The sequence below is a fragment of the Mercenaria mercenaria genome, chromosome 8 (assembly GCF_021730395.1).
Source record: "Mercenaria mercenaria strain notata chromosome 8, MADL_Memer_1, whole genome shotgun sequence".
Lineage (NCBI taxonomy): Eukaryota > Metazoa > Mollusca > Bivalvia > Venerida > Veneridae > Mercenaria > Mercenaria mercenaria.
This window is the reverse complement of record NC_069368.1, coordinates 29,179,621-29,204,276: the sequence shown is the minus strand read 5'-3', so window position 1 is coordinate 29,204,276 and position 24,656 is coordinate 29,179,621. Positions and strand designations below refer to the sequence as shown.

At 37.5% G+C, this 24,656-nt stretch overlaps 1 protein-coding gene across 1 annotated transcript; it reads left to right on the top strand.

Moving 5' to 3' along the window:
* Positions 1–8,893: 8,893 nt before the first annotated feature.
* LOC123566677 (putative amine oxidase [copper-containing]) lies at positions 8,894–23,832 on the top strand. Its single transcript, XM_053549637.1, has 6 exons — positions 8,894–9,131; positions 14,179–14,441; positions 15,510–15,772; positions 16,738–18,656; positions 18,914–19,093; positions 22,426–23,832. Exons 4-6 carry the CDS (start codon positions 16,746–16,748, stop codon positions 22,711–22,713), a joined length of 2,379 nt encoding a protein of 792 aa, XP_053405612.1. The 5' UTR covers positions 8,894–9,131; positions 14,179–14,441; positions 15,510–15,772; positions 16,738–16,745; the 3' UTR covers positions 22,714–23,832.
* The last annotated feature ends 824 nt before the right edge of the window (positions 23,833–24,656 follow it).

Genomic DNA, 24,656 nt, shown 5'->3' with positions numbered 1-24,656 from the left:
TGATGGCAAATAGTTCTGGCTATAGACCAGCAAGACATTCAGTATGTGTTTAATTACATTACACCAGAAGTATAACTCATATGTCTATGCCACTGGTCATTATAGCGATTGAATTGTCCGTTCGTCAGTACATATGAACAAGATTGCCTATAGCCCATATTAATGACCTGATTTAGTTTATACTCACACTCAATAATCCTTGCGGCAAGATCTATGAACTGACTTACATGTATGTATTTAGATGACCTTGACCTTCATCTTGTCCTGCCAACCAGATTGGCTACAGCCCACATTAATGATTGAGATCATACTCACACTCAACAATCTTTGTGGCAAGACCTACATATATATATGACCTTGACCTTCATATGACTTTTACTGTCAAACTTAAAACCATAATGAATAACATTTATGGACCTACACCCCACATGCATGCCCCAGTTTAGTTCATACTCGCTCTCAACAAACCGTGTGGCAAGACCTACAAACTGACCTATGTATAGATGACTTGACTTCATATGACCTTTATCTTTAAACTTACAGCTTCAAAAAGCAACATCATTGAACATTTTGGGGTGGGGGCACGATTTTGCATTTTGAAAACACAGCTCATGTTTTCTTCTAGACATTAAAAAAATTATATATATAATGTTGAGCTGTAGGTCCCTTAATAGTAAAAACTACAAATCAAGGATTTATGTAGCTCAACTATCTGAAGTAAAAAGAGAGCTACATGCCCTACTCTCCCCTGCAGATGCATCTGTGTCCACACCTTGGTTAAAGTTTTGATGCACTTTCACATTTTTATTTCTTAAAGGATTAGCTTCAAGCTTAAAAACTGTAATTCCTTGTCATTACCCAGGGGACCTTGGCTGAGTGGTTAAGGATGCTGACTAAGAACCACTTGCCCCTCAACGATATGTGTTTGAGCATTGCTAAGGTTGTTGCATATTTCTTGTGAGGAAGCCATACAGCTGGCTTATGGAAGGTTTGTGGTTCTACCCTGGTGCCTGGTCGTGATGAAATAATGCTTGGAGGGCACCTGGAGTCTTTTTCCACCATCAAAAGCTAGAAAGCGGCCATATGACCTATAATTGTGTCGGTGTGACATTTAATCGAACAGAAATCATCGCACCAATATTTCATTTGATTAAAACTTTAAACTGTTATGTTGTTCCAACTTATCACTCACATCACATGACTCAAGGGCAATGACATTAATGCCAATATTCCATTAATTATGCCCCTTGTTACATAATTATGTACTTAAAATTTCAGGTTTATTCTGATGCACTTTCAGTATGCCTTTTTTAGCTCACCCGAACTTAAGGTTCATGATGAGCTATTAGTATGGGGTGAACGGTCCGGCATCCGTCAAACGTTAAGCATCTTAATAATGTCTCCCACAGGAGACATATTGTTTTTGCCCTGTCCGTCCGCCCATATGTACGTCACACTTCATTTCCGAGCAATAACTGGACAATCGTTTGACCTAGAACCTTCAAACTTCATAGGGTTGTAGGGCAGCTGGAGTAGACGACCCCTATTGTTTTTGGGGTCACTCCATCAAAGGTCAAGGTCACAGGGGCCTGAACATTGAAAACCATTTCCGATCAATAACTAGAGAACCACTTGACCCAGAATGTTGAAACTTCATAGGATGATTGGTCATGAAGAGTAGATGACCCCTATTGATTATGGGGTCACTCCGTCAAAGATCAAGGTCACAGGGGCCTGAACATTGAAAACCATTTCCGATCAATAACTAGAGAACCACTTGACTCAGAATGTTGAAACTTCATAGGATGATTGGTCATGAAGAGTAGATGTCCCCTATTGATTTTGGGGTCACTCCGTCAAAGGTCAAGGTCACTGGGGCCTGAACATTGAAAACCATTTCCAATCAATAACTAGAGAACCACTTGACCCAGAATGTTGAAACTTGATAGGATGATTGGTCATAAAGAGTAGACAACCCCTATTGTTTTTGGGGTCACTCCGTCAAAGGTCAAGGTCACAGGGGCCTGAACATTGAAAACCATTTCTGATCAATAACTAGAGAACCACTTGACCCAGAATGTTGAAACTTCATAGGATGATGTACATGCAAAGTAGATGACCCCTATCGATTTTGGGGTCACTCCATTTAAGGTCAAGGTCACAAGGGCCTGAACATTGAAAACCATTTCCGGTCAGTAACTTGAGAACCACTTGACCCAGAATGTTGAAACTTAATAACATGATTGGTCATAAAGAGTAGATGACCCCTAACGATTTTGGGGTCACTCAGTGAAAGGTCAAGGTCACAGGGGCCCGAACATTGAGAACCATTTCCGGTCAGTAACTTGAGAACCACTTGACCCAGAATGATGAAATTCGTAGGATGATTGGTCATGCAGAGTAGATGAACCCTAACGATTTTAGGGTCACTCTGTTAAAGGTCAAGGCCACAGGGGCCTGAACATGGAAAACCATTTCCAATCAATAACTTGATAACCTCTCGACCCAGAATGTTGAAACTTCATAGGATGATTGTTCATGCAGAGTAAATTACCCTTATTGTTTTTGGGGTCACTCCGTTAAAGGTCAAGGTCACAGGGGCCTGAACATTGATAACCAGTTCCGATCAATAACTTAAGAACCACTTGACCCAGAATGTTGAAACTTCGTAGGATGATTGAACATGCGGAGTAGATGACCCCTATTGATTTTGGGGTCAGCCTAATAAAGGTCAAGGTCACAGTGGCCTGTTCATGTAAAATCATTTTTTGGAAATAACTTGAGAACCACTTGACCTAGAATGTTGAAACTTAATAGGATGATTGGACATGCAGAGTAGATGACCCCTATTTATTTTGAGGTCACTTGATCAAAGGTCAAGGTCACAGGAGCCTGAACAGTGACTTGAGAACCACTAGGCCACTAGTGTTGAAATTTAGCGGGATGACTGGACATGCCAAGTAGCTGATCCCTATTGCAGCCAACCATCAGTGTCTCTTTGACTTTCGCTCCTGACCCCTATTGACTTCATGCCTATAGGACTTTGCATTGGGGGAGACATGCGCTTTTTTACAAAAGCATTTTCTAGTTCTCCTTTGAAACTACTGGTCAGAATAACACCAAATTTGGTCTGTAGCATCCTGGTGAGGTCCTCTATCAAGTTTATACAAATGGGGGCACTTGGCCCCTTTTAGGGGTTGCTAGAGCTAAAAATAGAAAAACCTTTAAAATACTTCTTCTCATGAACTGATGGTCTGTAGCATTATTATAAGATCCTCTCCAAAGTTTGTTCGAATGGGGGCACTTGGGCCCTGTAAGGGGTCACTAGAGCTAAAATTAAAAAAACCTTGAAACAACTTTTTCTCATGAACAGCTTCATGGATCTTCATAAAACTTGGTCTGTAGCATCATTATAAGGTCCTCTCCCAATTTTGTTCAGATGCGGGTTTAGGGGCCACTAGAGCTAAAAATAGAAAAAAACCTTTAAACAACTTCTCATAAACTACTAGATGGATCTTCATCAAACTTGGTCTGTAGCATCGTTATAAAGTCCTCTCCAAAATTTGTTCAAATGTGGGCACTTGGCTCCTTTTAGAGGCCGCTAGAGCTAATAATAGAAATACTTTTTAAACAACTTCGTATTATGAACTGCTTGATTGATCTTGATCAGACTTGGTTTTTAGCATCATTATAAGGTCCTCTATCAAATTTGTTCAAATATGGGTACTTGGGCCCCTTTTAGGTGTCTGCAAGAGCTAAAAAAAAAAAAAAAACTTTAAACGATTTCTTCTCATGGATCTTCATTAAACTTGGTCTGTGGCATCATTGTATGGTCCACTCCCAAGTTTTTTCAAATAGGGGCACTTGGCCCCTGTTAGGGGCTGCTAGAGCTAAAAATAGAAAACCTTTTAAACAACTTCTTATAAATCATGAACCACTTGATGGATCTTCATCAAACTTGGTATGTAGCATAATTATATGGTCCTTTCGCAAGTTTGTTCAAATGGGGTCACTTGACCCCTTTTAGGGGATGCTAGTGCTAAAAAAGAAATACCTTTAAAAGTCTTTTATATTTTTTTTTTTTAATTTAATACTTTGTCACAAGCAAGATCTAATTTGGTCAAGGTATACCTCAGGTGAGCGACTTAGGCCCTCTTGTATTATTTAATGGATTTGATTGTTACTTTAAATAGTTGTTCCACATCATTGATCTCATGATATGACTCAAGGTCCAGAACTCTAGCACAAATATTTTATAAATTATACCCCTTTTTCCTTGAATAAATTTAAGCAAGGTCTTTCAAAATTATGTTGAAAGAAATCAACCTACTAGTAAACCAGAATATACTGAAACAGTTGTTAGGAATTTATAAGCTTTTCGCAAAATGTTTTAGAAATGTCCTTACACATGATTAATCACTGGAGTTACTGCCCTTGGATAACTTTATGAACATGTAGTGACTTCTGTTTACGTATTCTCCTTATGCTATTTCATTTTTTTGTTGTTTTGGGTTTAACGCCGTTTTTCCACAGTATTTCAGTTATGTAACGGCGGGCAGTTAACCTAACCAGTGTTCCTGGATTCTGTACCAGTACATACCGGTTCTCCGCAAGTAACTGCCAACTTCCCCACATGAATCAGGGGTGGAGGACGAATGATTTCAGATACTGTCTTTTATCAAATCTTCACGGAGAACATACGCCTCGCCCAGGGCTCGAACTCGAGATCCGTAGATCTGTGCTCTCCCTACTGAGCTAAACGGGCGGGCTTTGTATGCTATTTCATCATTGTCCGTGTGCTTATGTAGTCCACACCAGCAGCTAGCCGGAGAATGCCGAAATCGCATTTTGCTGAATACGGAAATAGCCGAACTTCATTACGAACACTGCGTTGAAGACAATGGCGCACAGCTGGTAACTACAGTGGCATATAGATGTACTTTTCCAACTTTTATGCAATCACATCTGTTTGCGGAAACTAATTTCCTACATTTGAAGAAAAGATGCGGACGCTGTCACCAGTATGTGATGCCTAACTTTGCAAAATGCTGTGATGTAATAAGTCAATATTCATTCAACTCTTAGCAATACCAAGGGGTACTATCCTTGCCCATTAAGAATATTTGCATTGTTTATTATTTTGCCTATAGATGATATTCGAACTGATATATGTTAGAAACTAGACTAGCCACTAGACTGATAATAACTATATTTCTATATTTTCCCTTTTTTGACAAATTCAATTTCATAGAGACAAAAGCCAGTCTATTTTAGAGATTTTCACACAGGACTGATGTTGAAATTATGATATTGGACATAGGATATAGACTGGCTCAGTTCACTACATTCAATCATAAAAATGTAAAAAGATATGTCATAGTCTAGGAGCTAGTCTAGTTAGAAACCCGCACGCTTTCAATAATTTACGTCACTTAAGTGCATGCTTAACCTTTAAACCTTTTGCTGGTGGCAAATGATTCTGCCTTTGCGACAAGTGCAGACCAAGATCAGCCTGCACATCTGTGCTGTCTGATCATGGTCTGCACTGTCCGCTATTCAGTCAGTAAATTTTCAGTGAACACCCCTTCGAATAATAAATGGTAGTGCCCAAATTGAATGATGGACCAGTCCATTTTAAACATTTAGCAGGGTAAAGGTTAATACAAAATAAAATCCCCTGATAATTTGCCTTCAAATTTAAACGTGGTTGAGTATGTTAGACTTCATAAACTAAAAAAAAGAAAGAAAAAGAAATCATCGGTAGTAAGTTTTATGTACTTAAATCATGTCATAAAAATCATTATTTCAAAATACAAGGTTACAGCACAGTTTGTTTTTTACATGAAGTAGACAGAATGCGCTAGTTTTTGGCCTTTGCTTCAAATATATATAAACGGGGGTTTACTTCGTTTCTGCAGGTGTTACGAGTTGATAATAGATCTGGAACACGAGATTAGTTATTTTAGATAGGCCTACTGTTTTATAGATCTGTGATAACAGATCTTTCCCCTGAAAAAATCTTTGATTTCTGACAAAATGAATGAGAAATTTTTATTTTTTTTATAAACTTGCACTTGCCCTCAAAATTAGACTAACCACTAGACTGATAATAAAGAATCTGTCACCAAATTTCAACTTTTGACATTTTTCTTTTATTTCATGTGATAGTGACAAATGCAAATCTATTTTAGAGATTTTTTCGGAGAACTGATTGTAATATATTTTTGTATTTTGACGACTCTATTTTTTGCATTTGCTGGTACAATGGTCAACAGAAATGGAAGCTCACGCATAAAATTCAAGGTATACCTTAATTGTTACTGTTAAAGGGACTAATTTATACATTTTAAGCGAAATATACTGGAACCTAAACTGTGTTTTAGATTTCGTCTGTAAGGCCAGAGTTATGCCCCTTGACTTAGTCAAGTTATATGCATTAGGGGTATAATTTGTGTCCCATGCATCTCAAAGCGTAATTGACCTAGAGTCAATTCTGTTGTAGCTTGTGAAGCTGTGCATCTGGTTTTCTCTGATGGTAGCACCCGCTGCCCCGTCTCCGACACTTTTTGTTTTGTTAAGATCCGTAAAGTAACAAAAAAATGGATTATTTCAGACATTTTGCTTGAATCGAGTGATTTTCTATGTGTACGATAGCGATCGAACAGTCACATGGGTTGGTCATCTAACAAAAAGTAACCGTTCACATCAATCATTGTTGTGGTAGTTAGGAAGTGTAACTGGTAAACGTATTTTAGATTGCCTAAGTTAATGGTATGACACTTTAAAGATGAAAGCGAGTATAGCCGTTGCCCAGTCTTAGATGATTAAGGCATCGCCTACAGTGGCAGCCATTTGACTCAAAATTTTACATGCAAATTTTCATAAAAATGAAAGATGACTAAGTGGTAACTATAAAGTCAATAAATTTGTCATAATTATGTTTTAAATATCTATGTGAATATATGCAAGTAGAAGGATGTGCATTTCACTACCTGTATTATGCCTTTATTCGATATTTTTTATGACAAAATTTTGCAATTTTATCTGCAGTCAAACTCAATATATATTCAATACATTTCAAAGATAATTACAGCCAATTGTAAAGCAGACCGTGAAGAATAAAGTCTTCAGAAATTATTTTGAAATTTTACCTGATTACTGAATTATACACAAAAATCCCAACACCATAAATTTATCCAATTTGTGTTATCTGTTCACACATAATTTACATGTATATAAACAGGTGATATTATAGGATTATGTATAGGTTTACCTGGCTACCTGTGGTCAGTAATGCATGTACAAACAACATTTTAAATTAAATTTACATGGGGTTGTCTTTTTGTGTCTAATGCAATAACCAGGAACAATTTCGACAAAAATCCGTAGGAGTTTGCAGTATACATATTGTACTATGAAATTAACTAAATTTTGTCTTTGTAATATTTTTTATATTGGAGTTCTACTGCACATAAAATAACAATATTTTGGGGTAAATTTTCGGTCTAAACGAGACTCAAGTATTTTACAAGCGGCATATGTACTATAAATCATCATATGCTTCTTATGTTGATGATAATTTCACCAGCTGTTAAGGCTTTAGCAATTTTCAAGAGAAAAATACTCAGCCTGAAAATATGAACTGATACTGAGTTGTGACTGTGGCGATGCCTTAACCAAAGCACATCACACAATAAACTGGCATCAGTCGTTAGAGTCTTTAAAATAAATATATACTGAACAGCAAAAGAAACTATTCAGTTTTATAACTGGGGGTATTTTTTATTTAAAAACTTTAATTTATAAATCACTTGTGTTTTTCATATCACATTACGCTTGAAGAACTTCACGTGTAAAATTTAAAAAAAAAAATCAATCAACCTTGAAGTCAGTAGTCCCACATTAGCCGTTTTGCACGAAATACACGTGCGCCTGTAATCAACAATTTTCTTTGTGAAATTTTATTGTCATTGGAAATATTGATAATTGGCTAACTCAACACAGCATAAAGTTTAAAAAATATTGTTGGTTGCACAGCACGAATAAATCAAATTTAGCGCGAGCGCCCAATTGGGATGTTACAATGCAACTGACGCGCAGAAGATAATAGCCTTTCAAACGGCTATTGCGGGACTACTGACTTCACGGTTGATTGATTTTTAAAAATTTATCTCGTGAAGATCTTCTAGTGTAATTTTGGTAAGAAGAAATTCAAATTAAAATAATTGATTTCTTATTTCAAAATATACCAGTTATACATGTGGATAGTTTCTTTTGCTGTTCAGTATATATGCCATTAAGTCATCTCAAATACCTCCGAAAAAAATACAATATCTCTTATCTCTGACCCTATGGAGAAAGGGGTTTTCTTAGAAATTATCAGTGTCATTATGAAGAAAGAAATGAGCAGTGCCATGAGAAAACCAACATAGTGGCTTTGCGACCAGCATGGACCCAGACCAGCCTGCGCATCCGCGCAGTCTGGTCAGGATCCATGCTGTTCGCTTTCATACCTAATGGAATTAGATAAACTGATAGCGAACAGCATGGATCCTGACTAGACTGCGCGGATGCGCAGGCTGGTCTGGATCCGTGCTGGTCGCAAACCCACTATGTTGGTTTTCCCATGGCACGGCTCAAATAAACTTTATTACAGATTACTTGATCTCAACATACTCTGTAAGTCTAAACATACAACAAATGATACATCATTGTTTATTAATACATGTATAATATGACATCCACACCTATTTTATGTCAATATGACGGGTCATAATTATATATGTAATGAACATAATAAAATATAAATTTAAAAATTGAAGGGTCGCAGATCGATAAAATGTAATGAAACGGTTTATTTCAAACATTAATATTGTCTTTATCCTCAGATGTAAAGAAATTGTAATTTTTTTTGTTATTCTTGGCGTATTATTTAACATACAATTACCAGTTTCCTGTTGAGTTAACAGGTTAAACGCAGAGTAAAATCTAGGACAACGCTTGCAAGTTGCACTTCAGTAATTCTTGTTTATCAAACTTTATGTGATTGATATTAATCGCAGGTATAAAGTAATGAATTTGTGAGTTGAAACTTATCATTTGGAAAGGACCTTCATCTGGATCATTTGCAGGTGCGTGCATTTTGATGTCGGGATGGCATTTGCACAATGTCTCCCTACGTCTTTTTTACCTTTTTTAAAGTAAAAACAATATACGCAAATGGAGAGATTTTTCAGTAGCTTAAAAACTAATCCAGGCTTAGTGAGTTCGTCTCGTGTAACAATTTTTGTTAATGTTGTGCATGCAATTTTCTTGATATTTTTCTAAATAAGGTGATCACAGAATTTGCACGTATTAATTCAGTCTCACGTATTCTCATGCTAAGCATGCGTTTTCGCACCCGCTAAATTTCGTCAGTAGTTAACTGAAGTGCAGCTGCAAATAAGCAAGGAGAATCCAATGATACTTGAATCTGGACCAGCTACGACCCTGCTCTGGTTTTAAATACAAGTTTATATCGAACAAAATCGCACTAACAGCTCCCAAAATAACAATTTAATAAAAATCAATCCACATTTTTAAAATCATAGAAATCCCTTATCTTTTGCCAAATTTTAGGCCAAGGCAGGGTCGCAGCTGGCCCAAACCCTTAGAATCTTCTCAAGAAGTCATTACGGGTTTATTTTGAATGCAAGATGCATTCATGTATTTCGAAGAATGAACAAACAAGTTATTCTTTGTTATTTGTTGTGTTTTTATCTTTGTTATCATTTTTCGTTGCAAGCCGTTACTAACCGCGATATTTGAATTTTGAGCCTTTCTTTCAAATTCAGGTCGGTGCGAGGATACAATCAAAATATTCTATCTTTTTGCTTTTCTTTTTTCTCCGTTTTTCGAAAGTGAAAACAATATAAATGGATTTTATAACTAATCCAACAAATTGTGCTTGTTTATCGTTGTTTTTAGCTCGACTCTTCATGGAAGAGTTAGAGTGTACTCACCCGTTCGTCGGCGTCGGCGACCCGATTTGGTTGAGTTGAATTATGCCCCTTTTTAGCCCGACTATTCAAAGATTAGGTAGAGCCATTGGACTCACTCATGAGCTGGCGTCGGCGTCCCGATTTGTTTGAGTTTTTGTTTGTAAGCTGGTATCTCAGTAACCACTTATGGGTATGGATTGAATCTTCACACGCTTATTCACCGTGATAAACTGACTTACATTGCACAGGTTCCATAACTCTATTTTGCTTTTTTACAAAATTATGTTCCTTTTTCGACTTAGCAGTTTTTGGTTAGTTTTTGTATGTAAGCATGTATCTCAGTTCCCACTAATGAGAATGGACTGAAACATCACGCACATAATCTGACATGCAGTGCATAGGTTCCATAAATCTACTTTGCATTTTTACAAAATTGTGCCTCTTTTACGACTTAGCAGTTTTTGGTTAAGTTTTTATGTGTAAGCTGGTATCTCAGTACCCGCTAATGGGAATGGATTGGAACATCACACACTTCGTCACCTCAACGCAACAAAGCCGTATCTTATTATAAATTTATATAGAGATACGACTTTGTTGCGTTGAGGTCACGACTTGTTTTCTGTCATGATCTGACATGAAATGCACAGGTTCCATAACTCTATTTTGCATTTTTACAAAATTATGCCCCTTTTTCGACTTAGCAGCTTTTTGTTAAGGTTTGTATGTAAACTGGTATCTCAGTACGGATTGAAACTTCTCACAATTTTCCATTGTCATGAACTTATATGCATTTTACAGGTTCCATAACCCTGTTTTGCAATTTTACAAAATTATTCCCCTTTATCAACTTTTATTTTCATTCAACTGACAAGGCTGTGGAATAGTCGAGCGTTGCTTTCCTCCGACAGCTCTTGTTTGACTAATCAGTTGTTGGTTAAGTTTTGTATGTAAGCTGGTTTCTCTTATACTTCGCACACTTGTTCACTGTGATGATCTGACATGCACTGCACAGGTTCACTAACTCTACTTCGATATATTTTTTTTACAAAATTATGTCCTGTTCTTGGTAAAGCTTTTGTATGCAAGCTGGTATCTCAATACCCACAAATGGGAATGGATTGAAACGTCATACACTTGCCCATTAAAATGACCTGACATGTATCTATTTTGCCTATTTACAAAATGATGCCCCTTTTTTGTCGAGCCTGCTTGCGGATGCGAAGACATAGTTGTTCAACTGGCTGTTCGGTTTATGCGCGTGCGTGCGTCAGTGCATGCGTGTGTCTGTCCGATTTGTTTGTCTGGACCATAAATTTGACATGCATTGAGGAATATTTAACTCAGTGAGGCTGACGATGTCTAAAAGGTCAATGTCACAGTTATGGGTCGAAGGTCAGGCTCGACATGTTACATACACACAAAAAGGCTGTTGCATTGTCGAACATTGCTGTCGTTTTAAATTTTGTGGCCCCTTAATTCGTATATGTTTATTATTCAGTCTCGTTTTTTTTTTCGTACTAAGCATGCGTTTTCTAAGATTCAATCGCACATACTTACTTTCGTCAGTCGTTTACTTCATCCACGGAGAGCAGCCACGTTCTTTTTTTCAAAAATAAATGAATATATATAAACAAAGAGAATCCTCCCGGTAAGCTATCATGGGTCTAATACAAGAAAAATAAATGCTGCAATAAAGTTTTTTGAAGTTTGAACAAATTATTTGTCAGTGACCGGTTTACTTGTTTTGTTTTATTTTATCTTTGTTTTATTCGTTCTTGCATTGCGTACTCCTCGTTTAAATTGGTGAACAGTGTTGTTGTACTTATAAAATAGACTGGCCCGGTTTATAGGTTGTTCAGGGCTACGGATATGCGATATGTATTGTATTTTTTCATTGTTTATGATCATGGATCCCCTTCAGTTTGGAACCGTCCATGTTTACAAACACGTTTGTTTATTTTATGAGAAGTAGTTATAGCTTTCTAATTGCAAGGTCATGGCCATTGTTACTAGATATTAATAGTACAATAGCTTTCGATCAATAATATAGAATGAGTGACTGAAATTCAATTACATCTAAGTTAATAGATAATTAATAGTTAATAAATGCAGATAATGCGTCTTTAATGGTAAAACCTTTATCTTGTGCGGCGAGGTTTATTGCATGTTTTTAGATCATCTAAGCACAAAGTGCTTGAAATGAGATTTTGTCCGTCGTCATTTTTTTTCAGATGACATGTCCTCTAAATCTACTATTCAGAATTTCATCAGACTTGATTATTAGCATCCTGGTGTGGTCCTCTGTCAACTTTGATGTTCCCGCTTTTAAAAACACAACCTGACCAGAGGAAAATCCTGTATCGTCCACAACCCCAAGTGGATCTGAGACGATCTATGTATGAAAAAAGAATTGAAAACACTGTCTTTCTTATCCTTGCATGATTGTAAGAGGCGACTTACAGGGTCTGAACACTTGATTTTGTTGTAGCTTTGTGATTTGATCCGATGTAAATGTGACTTCAGACCAAACTATTTAGTCCTGTTTGGCGCCATATAACCTGTATGGTGTTGATTTGCCGTAAAACCCTTGGAAAACAGTCAATGTATCGCCCACATGATCATTCTTGTACATCGTACCCAAATTCATATAGTTAATTATCCCCGTTTTACTTGCTGGAACATTGGGACTGTTTTTTTCGCTGGATCATGGATTTTTGTTTCGATGGACCATGGACACTGGTTGTTTGCAAGAACATGGAAACTGGCTGTTTGCCGGACCAAGGACACGTTTTGTTTCATGAACCATGGATACTGCCTCTTTATGGAGCTTTAATTAAGACAATGTAACTTCGGAGATAGTCTTCACGGAGTGGTACACCAACTACATTGTCAAAAAGTAATTAGCATTTTGGAAGGTTATTGTTTGCAATTGCTAAACTCATAGTTGATACAGCGATAACCCATGCGCTCTTCAGATACTTGTCGATAAAGGAAATAAGCGTTTGAACAAACTAGATCAGCCATCTTCAACTGACATTATATGTCAAGAGAATCAAAATATGTTCCGAAATTTTTCCAATTAGGACAAGCTGTGTTACCAGACTGTATAAAATGTTTTAAAAATACGCAAATGGTTAGAAAAATGTCTGTGTCTTGTTGACGTAAACGCTTGTAAGATTTTGTTAATGCAGTTTGGTAGAAAAATGTATGTATCTTGTTAACGCAAATGCTTGTAAGAATGTATGTGCCGTGTTAACGAAAATGTTTAGAAAAGCAAATGCTTGTAAGAATGTATGTGTCTTGTTAACGAAAATGTTTAGAAAGGCAAATGCTTGTAAGAATGTATGTGTCTTGTTAACGAAAATGTTTAGAAAAGCAAATGCTTGTAAGAATGTATGTGTCTTGTTAACGAAAATTTTTAGAAAAGCAAATGCTTGTAAGAATGTATGTGTCTTGTTAACGAAAATGTTTAGAAAAGCAAATGCTTGTAAGAATGTATGTGTCTTGTTAACGAAATTTTTTAGAAAAGCAAATGGTTGTAAGAATGTCTGTGTCTTGTTAACGAAAATGTTTAGAAAGGCAAATGCTTGTAAGAATGTATGTGTCTTGTTAACGAAAATGGTTAGAAAAAGCAAATGCTTGTAAGAATGTATGTGTCATGTCAACATAAATGGTTAGAAAAACAAGCGCTTGTAAGAATGTCTGTGTCTTTTGAACGTAAATGGTAAGAAAAGTAAAAGGCTGTAAGAATGTCTGTGTCTTGTCAACGCAAAATGTTAGAAAAGCAAATGCTTGTAAGAATGCCTGTGTCTGGTCAACGCAGATGGTTAGAAAAGCAAATGGCGTTAAGAATGTCTGTGTCTTTTTAACGCAATGGTTAGAAAAGTAAATGGTTGTAAGAATGCCTGTGTCTTGTTAATTGTCCGACTGCGATTTTAGGTCCGGTCACTATTGTTATAAATGTTTATGAAATCTGTAAGAAGATCGTTTAGAACCGATTCGGAGTCGGTTTTTGAGAAGTTACAAATTGTGTAAATGTTATGTGCATCACAATAGACAGAGCTTGTTCTGTACTAAGTCTTCTTTCCCATATTTAAATGATTTGTTTGCTTTCTAAAGTAAGGGAGAGACATATAGCAGCTCATATTATTATGTAATTCACTTGGATAAGTATATTTTTTGTATATTAATATTTCAGATTATAAAATGTCTGACTCTGGAACGCCGGGAAATCACCGCCGCGTGATTGGCGGGTGCAGGATAGTAGTTGTTGTCTTGTGCGTGGCCCTCATCGCTCTAATTGTCGCATTTGCGGTCGTAGTATCCCAGATGAAGGAAAAATTGGACTCCAAATCCGACTCCAAATCGGAGAGCTGTCCTGGAAGCAGTAGCAGGATAAATCTTGATCCGCCAGACGTTTTGCCGCCATTTCATGATCTTACACCAGCCGAGATGTTTTCGGTGAGGGAGTTTTTATACGGACAAGCGGACTTAAATCTTGCGCGACCGTATAAATTTGATACGTTCCGTGTTAACGAAAATGTTTAGAAAAGCAAATGCTTGTAAGAATGTATGTGCCTTGTTAACGAAAATGTTTAGAAAGGCAAATGCTTGTAAGAATGTATGTGCCTTGTTAACGAAAATGTTTAGAAAGGCAAATGCTTGTAAGAATGTATGTGCCTTGTTAGCGAAAATGTTTAGAAAGGCAAATGCTTGTAAGAATGTATGTGTCTTGTTAACGAAAATGGTTAGAAAAAGCAACTGCTTGTAAGAATGTATGTGTCTTGTTAACGAAAATTTTTAGAAAAGCAAATGCTTGTAAGAATGTATGTGCCTTGTTAACGAAAATGTTTAGAAAGGCAAATGCTTGTAAGAATGTATGTGCCTTGTTAACGAAAATGTTTAGAAAGGCAAATGCTTGTAAGAGTGTATGTGTCTTGTTAACGAAAATGGTTAGAAAAAGTAAATGCTTGTAAGAATGTATGTGTCTTGTCAACATAAATGGTTAGAAAAACAAGCGCTTGTAAGAATGTCTGTGTCTTTTGAACGTAAATGGTAAGAAAAGTAAAAGGCTGTAAGAATGTCTGTGTCATGTCAACGCAAAATGTTAGAAAAACAAATGCTTGTAAGAATGTCTGTGTCTGGTCAACGCAGATGGGTAGAAAAGCAAATGGCGTTAAGAATGTCTGTGTCTTTTTAACGCAATGGTTAGAAAAGTAAATGGTTGTAAGAATGCCTGTGTCTTGTTAATTGTCCGATTGCGATTTTAGGTCCGGTCACTATTGTTATAAATGTTTATGAAATCTGTAAGAAGATCGTTTAGAACCGATTCGGAGTCGGTTTTTGAGAAGTTACAAATTGTGTAAATGTTATGTGCATCACAATAGACAGAGCTTGTTCTGTACTATGTCTTCTTTCCCTTATTTAAATGATTTGTTTGCTTTCTAAAGTAAGGGAGAGACATATAGCAGCTCATATTATTATGTAATTCACTTGGATAAGTATATTTTTTGTATATTAATATTTCAGATTATAAAATGTCTGACTCTGGAACGCCGGGAAATCACCGCCGCGTGATTGGCGGGTGCAGGATAGTAGTTGTTGTCTTGTGCGTGGCCCTCATCGCTCTAATTGTCGCATTTGCGGTCGTAGTATCCCAGATGAAGGAAAAATTGGACTCCAAATCCGACTCCAAATCGGAGAGCTGTCCTGGAAGCAGTAGCAGGATAAATCTTGATCCGCCAGACGTTTTGCCGCCATTTCATGATCTTACACCAGCCGAGATGTTTTCGGTGAGGGAGTTTTTATACGGACAAGCGGACTTAAATCTTGCGCGACCGTATAAATTTGATACGTTCCGTGTTAACGAAAATGTTTAGAAAAGCAAATGCTTGTAAGAATGTATGTGCCTTGTTAACGAAAATGTTTAGAAAGGCAAATGCTTGTAAGAATGTATGTGCCTTGTTAACGAAAATGTTTAGAAAGGCAAATGCTTGTAAGAATGTATGTGCCTTGTTAGCGAAAATGTTTAGAAAGGCAAATGCTTGTAAGAATGTATGTGTCTTGTTAACGAAAATGGTTAGAAAAAGCAAATGCTTGTAAGAATGTATGTGTCTTGTTAACGAAAATTTTTAGAAAGGCAAATGCTTGTGAGAATGTATGTGCCTTGTTAACGAAAATGTTTAGAAAGGCAAATGCTTGTAAGAGTGTATGTGCCTTGTTAACGAAAATGTTTAGAAAGGCAAATGCTTGTAAGAGTGTATGTGTCTTGTTAACGAAAATGGTTAGAAAAAGCAAATGCTTGTAAGAATGTATGTGTCTTGTCAACATAAATGGTTAGAAAAACAAGCGCTTGTAAGAATGTCTGTGTCTGGTCAACGCAGATGGGTAGAAAAGCAAATGGCGTTAAGAATGTCTGTGTCTTTTTAACGCAATGGTTAGAAAAGTAAATGGTTGTAAGAATGCCTGTGTCTTGTTAATTGTCCGATTGCGATTTTAGGTCCGTCACTATTGTTATAAATGTTTATGAAATCTGTAAGAAGATCGTTTAGAACCGATTCGGAGTCGGTTTTTGAGAAGTTACAAATTGTGTAAATGTTATGTGCATCACAATAGACAGAGCTTGTTCTGTACTATGTCTTCTTTCCCATATTTAAATGATTTGTTTGCTTTCTAAAGTAAGGGAGAGACATATAGCAGCTCATATTATTATGTAATTCACTTGGATAAGTATATTTTTTGTATATTAATATTTCAGATTATAAAATGTCTGACTCTGGAACGCCGGGAAATCACCGCCGCGTGATTGGCGGGTGCAGGATAGTAGTTGTTGTCTTGTGCGTGGCCCTCATCGCTCTAATTGTCGCATTTGCGGTCGTAGTATCCCAGATGAAGGAAAAATTGGACTCCAAATCCGACTCCAAATCGGAGAGCTGTCCTGGAAGCAGTAGCAGGATAAATCTTGATCCGCCAGACGTTTTGTCGCCATTTCATGATCTTACACCAGCCGAGATGTTTTCGGTGAGGGAGTTTTTATACGGACAAGCGGACTTAAATCTTGCGCGACCGTATAAATTTGATACTAATGACAGTTACATTTATACCATGGAACTTCATGTTCCTAACAAGGAACAGACTTTAAATTTTCTTGACAAGGGTAGATCAGCACCAGCAAGAGAAGCCAACGTTATCATATTTAGGGGTGACTTGCCCGAGCCGGAAGTGCAAGAATATATCGTAGGCCCCCTACCTAATCCAGTAAGCAAGAACGCTCAAACACCCCGACCATTTCGTTACCGTCCGTTAACTACTGCTGAAATCGTTAGAGCAATGTCTAAGTTACATGGGGAAATAAGTAAAGTTGGTAAAATTTTAGAAGAAAGTTATGGTGGAACATTGGGAGACTGCGCTGAAAATTGTCTAGAATTCAAATCGATGTCGCCAATGTCCCCGGCATCGTCCGGAGAACCGATGGCAAGAAAAATGTGGTTTTGGCTCACACCTGTTGTTGAGTTTTGGAGTCTCCATCCATTAGACTTTTTAGTTCTTATGGACCTGACAAGCAGTGAAGCTGACAAATATACAATAGACAAGGTTTATTATGGTGGCCAGATATTCAAAAGCTTAGAAGACCTTCTCAGAGCTTACGAAACCGGCTCTGTCACGAAAACAAAAATTGCCTTTCCGACAAAGGATAAGAAGCTGTATTCTACACTGAACAGGAGGGGGACATTATTTCCAGAGGAGCCACTGTTACCACCGACAGAATTTGAACCAAGTGGGAAAAGATATTCTGTAGATGGTAGACATATCAAGCACATGGGATGGGACTTTGATGTAAGGATGTCTACTACTTCGGGTCCTCAGATATTTGACATCAGATACAACAATGAAAGAATTGTTTATGAGTTAAGTTTGCAAGACATTGCAATATTTTACTCAGCCGACAGCCCGGCTCAGAAATTTGCAGATTACCTTGATAGCTTAGCTTTAGTTGGGCCACGGGCTCGATCACTTGGTTCGGGGGCTGACTGTCCCTCCCATTCAACTTATCTAAGTGCTGACCATGCTATTGAATTCTTAGAACAACCATACCATGTTGATAGGGCTTTCTGTGTGTTTGAACATAACACGGGTCTTCCTCTGCGCAGACATTTATCTAGTTCCGGTACAATGTTTTACGAAGGACTCATGGATATTGTACTCACAGTTCGAACAATAATAACAGTGGCTAATTATGATTATATTTTTGACTTCATTTTTCACCAAAATGGCGCGATTGAAGTTAAAGTTGTGTCTACAGGATACATACTGACTTCCTTCCGATTTCCTCCAGAAGATGATTACGGCTTCCGGTTACGTGATCATGTGACCGGAAATATTCACCACCATATGTTCCACTTCAAGACGGATATGGACATTCACGGAACGAAAAACAGGTTTGAGTATATAGAAATACAGCCAATTAAGATTGATAATACACAATGGTCAGTAAAAGACCAAGCCAAATACGCTCAAACGAAAATGGTTCGACATCTAGTGCAATCAGAAAAAGAGGCAGCAATGAAGTACAATTTTGACAAGCCAAAATATCTAACATTCTACAACAACAGTGTTTTATCGTCTGCTGGTGTACCAAGAGCGTATAGACTCTACACGAGAGGAATTTCAAAACAGGTAAGCTAGTAGTTCCTGACCTTCATCGGGCAAAACGCGTGTACAAAGTTTTATAATATTCATGCACTGTACCATTTGTTAGGGTTTAGAAAGGTATTCTCGTACAATGTCGGAACATATTCGATAAAAGTAATTAGAAATACGATGCTAATAACATCCATTCAGTTCTATACAAAGCTGTCTTTGGATGCCGCAGAAAATGGATAATGTCATCTGATACAGTGTACCATGTTCATTTTTAAATGGTTTGTTTTCAGATGGTTGAGGAAGGCACGGGACAAGAACCATCTATTTCCTGGGCACGGTACCAAGTTGCTGTGACTAAGTACAAGGAAGATGAAACACGAAGTAGCTCAATCTATGCCAGTTATGATGCCGAGAATCCTGTTGTCAATTTTCAAAGTTTTATTGACGACAATGAAACAATAACCGACGAGGTAAAAACATATTTACAATTCATACAAACCTCAGTTTATGTCAGTTAAACACAGAAGCGCTGTAAACAAAGGATGACGCGCGGACTGGCTAGAAATCATCATAATGACAGCTGTCTGTGGCATTAAATTGCCAAATGAGCCTTGCCATTAGAAAACCAACATAGTGGCTTTGCGACCAGCATGGATCCAGACCAGCCTGCGCATCCGCGCAGTCTGGTCAGGATCCATGCTGTTCGCTAACAGTTTCTCCAATTCCAATAGGCTTTAAAATCGAACAGCATGGATCCTGACCAGACTGCGCGGATGCGCAGGCTGGTCTGGATCCATGCTGGTCGCAAAGCCAATATGTTGGTTTTCTCATGGCACGGCTCAAATGATGCTTTGCTTGGATGAATTACTTAGAATATTATTATGGCGTAAATAATAATAAACAACACCTTCGTATGATTGATCATCTGATTTACCATAGCTTATTGGTACTTGTATATTTTTAATATATTATAGGTTCAATTCCTCGTTTCTTTATCCGGCCAAATATTTAAGTTTAAATAAGTGTATTATGCCCCTGAAGAGAGGCATATTAGTTTTCAACTGTCCGTCCGTCCGTTCGTTCGTTCGTTAGTTCGTTAGTCTCAACGTTAACATTTTTGCATGAAGGCATTTTACTCGCAAATCACCAGGACCTTCAAACTTCACATGCTAATAGTACTTATTGAGCACAAGACCCCTACGGACTTTGGGGTCACCAGGTCAAAGGTCAAGGTCACAGGGGCAAATGTTAACTTTTTGCATGAAGGCACTTTACTCGCGAACCACTGCACTCAGGACCTTCAAACTTCACGTGCTAATAGTACTTATTAAGTACACGACCTCGACTGACTTTGGGGTCACCAGGTCAAAGGTCAAGGTCACAGGGGCCAATGTAAACTTTTTGCATCAAGGCACTTTACTCGCGAACCACTGCACCCAGAAACTTCAAACTTCACGTGCTAATAGTACTTATTGAATACACGACCCCTATTGACTTTGGGGTCACCAGGTCAAAGATCAAGGTCACACAGTCCAAGGTCAAGGCGCTGCGGGGGCATTTGTCACCATTAGTAACAGCTCTTGTTGAGTGTATTTTTGTAAGCTCAACTGACAGGGTAGGCTTTTGTGATCACCCTTCGTCCGTCGTCCGTGCGTCCGTCCGTTCACAATTTCCTTGTGAACACGATAGAGACCACATTTTGTATTTGATTTTAATCAAACTTGCACACAACTTGTATGGGCATAATATTTCGGTTCCTTTCGAAAACTGTCCAGATCCCGTTATAGGTTCCAGAGTAATGGTCCCTAAAGGACCAAATTTTGTCATATTTGGCTTGTGAACATGATAGAGACCACATTTTGCAATCAACATAAATAAAACTTGCACACAACTTGCATTGGCATAATAATTCGGTTCCTGTCGAAAACTGGCCAGCTCCCATCATGGGTTCAAGCGTTATGGCCCCTTAAAAGGCCAAAAATTGCTATTGTTTTGCTTGTGAACACGATAGAGACAACATTTTGCAATCAACTTTCATCAAACTTGCACACAGCTTGTACTGGCATAATATCTCTGTTCCTTTCGAAAACTGGCCAGATCCCGTTATGAATTCCAGAGGTATGACCCTTTAAAGGTCCAGAATTAGCTATTTTGGCTTTTGCAGCCATTTAAAGACTTTATTTATGGTTTGATTTGATACAAACTTGCAAAATGTCTTCAACAGCAATAAATCTTGGATTCCATGGTGAATCTGTCAGATCTAATCATAGGTTCTAGAGTTACGGCCCCTGATTAAGCCCTAAAAGAACCAAAAAGTTATTAATTTTTACCTTCTGAACACGACAGAAATGACATTTTATATTTGATTTTAAGAATACTTACACACAACTTAAGTCACAATACAATCTCGGTTCCTTTCGAAACCCTGCTAGATTCCATCATGGGTTCCAGAGTTACTGCCCATGAAAGGGGCAAAATTTTATATCTTGGTCTTTTCAGCCATATAGAGGTTTCATTTATGCTTTGTTTGATACAAACTTGCACAGAATGTTTATCTTGATGATCTCTAGACCTGGATCGAAACTAGGTGATGTCGCGTCAAAAACTAGGTCATCAGGTCAAGTCAAATGAAAAGTTTGTAAAAAAAAAACTAGGGGCCCCATTCATGACCCTATCTTCATGAAACTTGGTTAGAATGTTTATCTTAATTGTTCCTAAGCCAAGTTTGAAACTGGGTCATATGGAGTCAGAAACAAGGTCACCCAGTCAAATCAAAGGAAAAGCACCCTAACACTATTGTTCATTTAATGTGCACGAAACTTGGTCAGAATGTTTGTTTGCTTGAAATATTATATAAATTTTTATTTCGGTCATGTGTGGTCAAAAACTAGGTCACCAGGTCAAATCAAAGAATAAGCTTGTTTACACACTATGGGGGCACATTTTTATTCTATCTTCATAAATTTTAGTCAGAATGTTGTTATCATCAAGTCTGGGTCATGTTGGGTCAAAAACTAGGTCTGTTGGTCCGATCTTACTGAAAATTGGTCAGAATATTTGTTTCCATGTAACCACTAGGTAAAACATGTTTACACTGTTATGGTGTGTTACACAGGTGAGCTGGGAAGGGCCCTCGATAATGTTGTCATAATTTTTGGCCCTACCCATTTGTATATATGACATATTTGATGTATGCGATTGTTGTTTGTGTTTCTGTATATATGTATAATAAAATATTATTACATTAAACAGGTGAGCGATATAGGGCCATCTTGGCCCTTGTTTAAAGACAACGTCATTCACTGCAGTTGGACTTGTTTCATGCTTGTCCGTACATATTTTTATACCATGGAATGTTATGTAATATCCCGAGGTTTCTGTTAAAATATGCAGAGCAAAATGAAAATGTTTTATCAAACCCTAGAATAGAATGGGCTTTGCGATGAAATAACTGACTGTTTAGAAATTGTTTTATGGTTACCGAGACTAAGCTAGAGAAGGTAAGTTCAACACGGTACAAAAATCTTAAAAGCTTTCATGCTGGACTACATTAATCTTCAAATAATTATTTTTTCGTTTTTATTTGACTTTTAAACGACCTCCTGCCATATGTGAAATTTTCTTGGAACTCACCTGGATGGTCACTGAAGATATTACTAAACTTTCATGCTATATAACCAGGTGACATAACGAAATATTACTAGAAACAAATATTTCTGTAATGGCAGTTGCAAATATATTTCTTACTGATTCGTATAAATATTTCATTACTTAACTAAAAACCACGTATAAAATATTTCAGGATCAAGTGACCTGGGTCACTATGGGCATACATCACATCCCGCACATGGAGGATATACCCGTTACCCCAACAGTCGGCCTTGACCTTGGATTTTTTCTTCTTCCTTACAATTATTTTGATGAGGATCCTGCGATGGGGTCCGGAGATGCCATACGAATAGAACTTTCGCCAAATCATGGACTTAATATTTTCAATTACGGGAAGTCAGGCCATAAACAGTGCCTACCTAAACAGTCTACATTTATTAACGATGTAAAGGAAAAACCAAACATTCTTTTTAATATATAGGAAACTGGTGACTTTATCATATAAAGTGTTTTAGCAAATAACCAGTTCGTCAAATCTTTAAATTGTATGATACAGCGATTTGCTACTAAATTGCGTGCTATATTTTGACACGTCAGACGCTCCTTTTCATAAAGAATAAAATCCTACTCGTACGCCTACACGCAAAAGTATGGATTCGCAACCTCCCTTGCTTTTGTGACAAGTAAAAAGGAAGCTGGTAACAGTGATGAAATCTATTAGGTGGCAGGGGAGCGGTTTCGTAGTTTGGCCCCTGTCGATTTTCTGTACAAACAGGACAGGGTAGATATAAAGGCATATCTATCTTACTGGTTATTTATCATTATTAATTCTTTAATATATCTGGGGAATGAGGAACGGTTAATGATTCTACATGGCGGGTGTTTTAAAATTCCTAGCTCCGTACTTCCGGTTGAGGCTAAAACATAAACATCAGAACAAAAAGTCGGCCAGACGCTCGGCTGTTATCCATCCACTTTTTTTCAAGTGAAAATTAGGGAAATAAAGTGGTGGTTGGGAGACACATTCCACACCACCTGGGTATGCATCTATGTTCGCACTATACATAAATGCTACGAAATTGGATTTAAAAATACAAAATGGATGAATGGCAGAGTTCAAAGTGAGGCCCGGTTAGGCTAATTTTGGTCTATAAAATTTGGGTGATTTGGCCAATTTTCACTACATCTGGCACGGAAAGCGACAGGTGCATAGGACCGGAGAGTTGTCTTTATGTAGTCTATAGTATCTGCAATAGTCCATAGTAGTTTCAAAGAGAAATAAGCAAAATCGAGATTTCTATGGATATTTCAACACTGGTACCCACACGTCAATGTGGAATTCGCAAATCTGCACTCCCCTGCCACCTTATGAACAAGCGATTATGTACCAAGGGATTTGACTCTATTAACATTTTTTTCAGGTTCATTCGTGAATTGTTTCCCTTAGTATCCGAAGTATCTGTATGATCTCGGCTGACCTATTGTAACTGTACATAATTAAAGAAGGCATGACAGTTTCGTGCTGTAACAACGACATGTCTCTATTGAATTTGTATTTTCCTGTGTACATATGCGTTTTGTATTAAACATAGCTTTCCAATTTAGGTCTTCTATTTTTTAAAAAAACAACAACAAAAAACTACGAGCTGATGGGATGACTTGGTCGTCAGCTGTGGTTGATTTTTACCTCACCTGAACAAAAGGTTCTGCATGAGCTTTTGTTATATGCTATGTCCGTCGTGTTTTGTCAGTTGCCTGGCGTTTAGCTTTTCATCCATTAATAGCTTGACGGATCACCACCAAACTTGGTCTGGTGCATCATTGTAAGGTTATCTCTCAAGTTTCTGCTTTACACCAGAACTGAAAACAGAAAATCTTTTAAACAACGCCTTCTCATGAACCGCCCGATCCTTGTATGGTCCTCTTTCAAATTTGTTTAAATGGTTCCGCTTGACTATAAAAATTAAAAAACAAACAACTTTATACAATTTCTTTTCATGAATCGCTTGATGGATTGTCGCCAGAGTTAGTCTGTAGCATCCTTTTCAAGGTCCTCTATCATTTTTTTAAAATTATTCTCCTTGACTGAAGTACCTGTACGGAAACACTAGAGCTTAAGATTAAAAATAAATGTTGTACGACTTTTTTCATGAACTGCGTGATGGATTTTTACCAAACTTGCTCTGTTATATACTTGTTTAGGTCCTTTCTCTGTTTATTTCAAATAGCCAAGAATTCTCTTTTACTGCGTAAATCATAACTTAGACTGCCAGGTTTAAGTTTTGACGCACTTTCACTTTATCTATCTTTCATACGCTTGAATACTAAGGCATTAAAATATAACAGAGTTTTTTTTTTGTGGGGGGGGGGTGGGGTAATGTTGGTGTTCTGGTGGAAATGCCTGATACAGATTTCTGCACTCCT

Bases quoted from the DNA above. Each gene is read 5' to 3' on its own strand.
- LOC123566677 (XM_053549637.1), top strand. From the start codon at position 16,746: ATGTCTGACTCTGGAACGCCGGGAAATCACCGCCGCGTGATTGGCGGG. The intron at 18,657-18,913 runs GTAAGCTAGTAG...GTTTGTTTTCAG, and splicing joins CGAGAGGAATTTCAAAACAG to ATGGTTGAGGAAGGCACGGG. The intron at 19,094-22,425 runs GTAAAAACATAT...AAAATATTTCAG, and splicing joins ATGAAACAATAACCGACGAG to GATCAAGTGACCTGGGTCAC.